The 4298-nt window shown below is 46.8% G+C and overlaps 1 protein-coding gene across 1 annotated transcript; it reads right to left on the bottom strand.

Moving 5' to 3' along the window:
• Positions 1-264: 264 nt before the first annotated feature.
• LOC148199210 (uncharacterized) lies at positions 265-3798 on the bottom strand. The gene has a single exon (XM_088112600.1). It carries the CDS (start codon positions 3796-3798, stop codon positions 265-267), a length of 3534 nt encoding a protein of 1177 aa, XP_087968726.1.
• Between the last annotated feature and the right edge of the window lie 500 nt (positions 3799-4298).

Raw genomic sequence — 4298 nt, forward strand, 5'->3', positions numbered from 1 at the left:
TCCGAACCATCTTCATAATCATCTTCCGTATCATCGACAGGGTGCTCCAGATTAGGGATATCGACATTGTTATTTTCAAAATATTCATTGTCATATCTGCATTATTTAAGTTTTTGAAAAAAGAATAAATAAACAAAAAACGATGGAGGAGGCTAAATGAGGATAAACACGATTCAAATATCACACTGAAAGCAAAATAAAAGCGTCAACCCGTAAGTCATGAATCCTAAAGCCCCGGGTAAAGCGATAGGATCAATTAATATATTACATTTCGTTCGAATTAAACATCACAGGTAAATCCACAGTCTTCCAATTGCTGAGCCGCGCATCTGGTGAGCAAGCCCACACGAAGTTTGAGCTTTCAGATCCATCTTCCTCTTCCAAGACCGCTATAAGGCTAGTGTTCACCCATCCAGCGCTGCGAAAGCTCTCCTTGATATCACAAATGTGAATCTTCCTCGTCCTCGGTTCCCGTCGTTCTATCCGAGCCAGACTACGCTCCCTCCTTTCCTCGATCAGCCTCTTCTTATCCCCCTTGCTGGGCTTGTACCCCAGGCCATACCTATTTTTGTTCTCGACCACCTCTAATGGGAATGTCTGCCCCTGTCCGTGCTTGCCTAAACCGCTCCCGTACTTATAGCCTTCTTTCAGCATGACCTTGGCCGCCATGATAGAGGCACATGACAGATATGGGTTTACTGGAAATGGTTCCACATAGGTATTTCCCACGATCTCCAATGATTGGAAAGCTGTCTCGAGAGCTTCCTCGGCTGCTTCTATATAACGGGCAGAGGATGGCCCACTCACAAGGAGATCCTCCTCTCCAGAAATTATCACTAGCTTATCTCCCATGACATATTTCAGTTTCTGGTGCAGTGTGGAAGGTACAACTCCCGCAGAATGGATCCACGGGCGACCCAATAAACAACTATAGGCTGGGAGGATATCCATGACCTGGAAGGTTATTTGAAACACACATGGGCCAATCTGGACCGGCAATTCTATTTCGCCCATGACTTCCCTCTTGCTGCCGTCAAACGCCCTCACAATAATTGAGCTTGGCCTCATATGCATTCCGTCACAGGGTAGCTTCTCCAATGTTGACTTTGGCATGACGTTCAAAGAGGAGCCATTGTCCACCAAGACACGCGCTATGACGTGATCCAGACATTTCACAGAGACATGAAGAGCCTTGTTATGCCCCCTGCCTTCAATAGGTATCTCCTCATCGGTAAAGGTGAGGTAATTGTTAGCAACGATATTGCCAACAATGCCCTCAAACTTGTTCAGAGAAATACCTTGCTCCACATGGGCCTCACTAAGTATCTTCATTAACAACTTCCTGTGAGATGCAGAATGCATGAGCAGTTCTAGCAAGGAGATCCGGGCAGGCATGCGGTTTAGCTGTTCCACCACCTTGTACTCGCTCTGTTGTATGAACTTTAAAAACTCGCAAGCCTCTTCTTCGGATATCTCTCTCTTCTCTCCTTCGTCAGGGGTCTCTTTTTCTTGTACACCCTTCCCTTTCAAGAACTCCTTAGCTTTTGCGGTCATTGTTGCTTCCTTATTGTTGGCTCCCTCTCTTGTCAGCTCTGGTGGTGTAAAGATTCGACCACTTCTCGTCATCCCCCCGATGCCTGATATGTTTTCAATGGCCGGGTCAGCACCCTTTCCTTCTCCTAACGCAAATGCCCCATATCTCCAAGGGACAGCTTTCTCATTTTTGTAAGGAAAGGGGGATGGGACACAGATAACCACCGACGGTTTTTCTTCAATCATCGGTGCAGGAGTGGTTCTACTGAAACGTATCACCAGCGGTTCCGGTAGAGTTACATCAGATTCCCCACCAGTTTGTGCAAACACTTCTTCCTCTTTATCCTCGCGGCATACTTGCATCAAACTTCTGTCAAGCAGGTCTTGCAGAATATCTTCTAATTCAACACACTCTTCAATAGAGTGCTCAGCATCTGGATGAAGTGCACATGATGTACCCATATCATAATCACCTTTCACTAGGCCCACTTTTAACAACGCCTCGAAAATAAACCTCCTAGAACTCCGGATTTCACTCACATCCCTTATCAACTCCTGTTTTCCGGCCTCGATGGCGTTCGTCGAGGTACTCCCATGCCCGGACAATGGGTTATCCTCGATGCTAGGCTTATCTTCTTGAAACTTTAGCCAACCAGAGTCGATTAGAGCCTGTATCTTATACTTGAAAGCCACACACCGCTCGGTTGAGTGACCAATGCCTCCTCCATGGTAACTACACTTGGCATCTGCATCATAACCCCTTGGGTATGGAGGTTGTACAGGCTTCATCGGGCAAATGGCAACCAAACCCTTTTTTACAAGTTGAGGCAACAACTCCGTGTAAGTCATAGGGATGGGGGTGAAATTAACAAATTGATTCTTTCTCGGGTTGGTGTTTTGACCCGCATTGATATTTGGACCCGCGTTTGCCCCGGCCCTCCACGCTTCAGTTGGGACTCGCGGTGGTTGATAATACCCTTGTTGTTGTTGTGGCCTAGTTTGATGATCGAACGAGGCGTTAGCTGCATAGGGGGGTTGGCCTAAGTATGGTCGATAACCATGAGTGGGAGCCTGACCTCTCCACGCAGGCATTATCGAGGCTGCATGCACCTCCCCTTCCTTCTTCTTTCCCGGATTGAAACCGGTTTTTTTGTAGTTTGTAGCTGCGGGCGGGCCATACACAATTTTCCCGTTTTTCAGCCCAATTTCTATCCTTTCGCCAATTATGATGACATCCGCGAAATTGACGGACACGTTCCCCACCATATGTTCATAAAACGGCGGCTGAAGAGTATTTACAAACATTGCCACCATCTCTCTGTCAAACAAAGGTGGCTCAACTTGCGCGGCCAATTCTCTCCACCGTTGGGCATATTCCTTGAAAGTTTCATTGTCTCTCTTCCCCATATTTTGCAACTGCAGACGGTCCGGTGCAACATGCGTGTTGTATACGTATTGTTTCACAAAAGCGTCAGCTAGATCCGCCCAACAACGAATTCTAGAGGGCTCTAAATGGGTATACCAGTTTAACGCCACCCCAGCCAAACTGTCTTGGAAAATGTGGATGAGTAGCGGGTCATCATAGGCGTACGCAGCCATCTTTCTACAATACATGGTCAGATGGCTTTTAGGGCATGTACTACCCTTGTACTTCTCAAACTCCGGCGCCTTGAACTTATGCGGTATTTTCACACCAGGGGCCAAGCTTAGTCTTGCAACATCTCCAAAGCCGTAGCTTTCCACCCCCTCAATGGCCCTCAATCTTTCCTCAAGAATCTCCAGCCTGCCTTTAGCTCCTTCAAGGTCACTGATTCTCCCATGCACTGCGGTTTGCGATGCGGCCCTAGCTGAAGATTCATGATTAGCGACCACGTACGGCATTGCAGTTACTCGTGTCCCTTCAACTGTGTTTGTTTCGTTCCCTTGTGCACTCACCATGGGAGCTGACACGGAGATGGGTCCCTGAGTGCCGATTGGCGGTACATTGACAGTTGTGGGAAAGGAGAAAGATGCATGCTCTGTTTCTAAGTATTCTCCTACGGGAGGAGTGTAACCTGGGGGTAACCCATATGGCGGGAAAGGTATCGATTGACTGGCGGTGTTCAACAACGGCGGATAAAAATGGGCATTTCCTCCGATCTGTGCGGACGAAGACTCTGCAGTAGTCTTCAAGGATTCAAGGGCAGCCAAGATCTGGCCAACCTGGTCTTTCAACTGGCTAACTTCGGCTTTGATGGATTCTTGCGACTCCTCCCAGCTTTCCATTATCCTTGAATTGGCTCGAGTCCTGTAGGGATGTCGCGGAAAATTGGCCGTTGTTTTCCTCACTTGTACTGTTTTATTATTTGATTAACTTTAAATTAGATGAGAACGAAATAAAGAAAACATGATGCATGTTGGTAACAGGTGGAAATCACAAGATCGCGATGACATTACTGATGGAAATCAATACAAGTTGATACCAGACAAACCTTCCATATCTTTCATCAAAATACTCAGTTCAATACATCGCATAAAGAAAACGAGACACAAGGATCTCAAAATACATCACGCTCGAGCTCGAGCGATAAAGGATTTCATCTCGCCTACCAACCATTTACAATGATTAACAAAAAGTTTTATCTCTTCCGGCGGGCTATAAAAATGAATACTCGCTTCGGCGTCCAACACCATCTTGGGGATGTCTTCAATTGCTTCGTTTGCCAAGGCCGCCAATTGGGAGAAACTTTCCTTCCAATGTCTCACAACCACTTCTTGCTCGGCGA

Source organism: Vigna umbellata, chromosome 4, assembly GCF_029865625.1.
Source record: "Vigna umbellata cultivar VRB3 chromosome 4, Vumbellata_1.0, whole genome shotgun sequence".
Taxonomy (NCBI): domain Eukaryota; kingdom Viridiplantae; phylum Streptophyta; class Magnoliopsida; order Fabales; family Fabaceae; genus Vigna; species Vigna umbellata.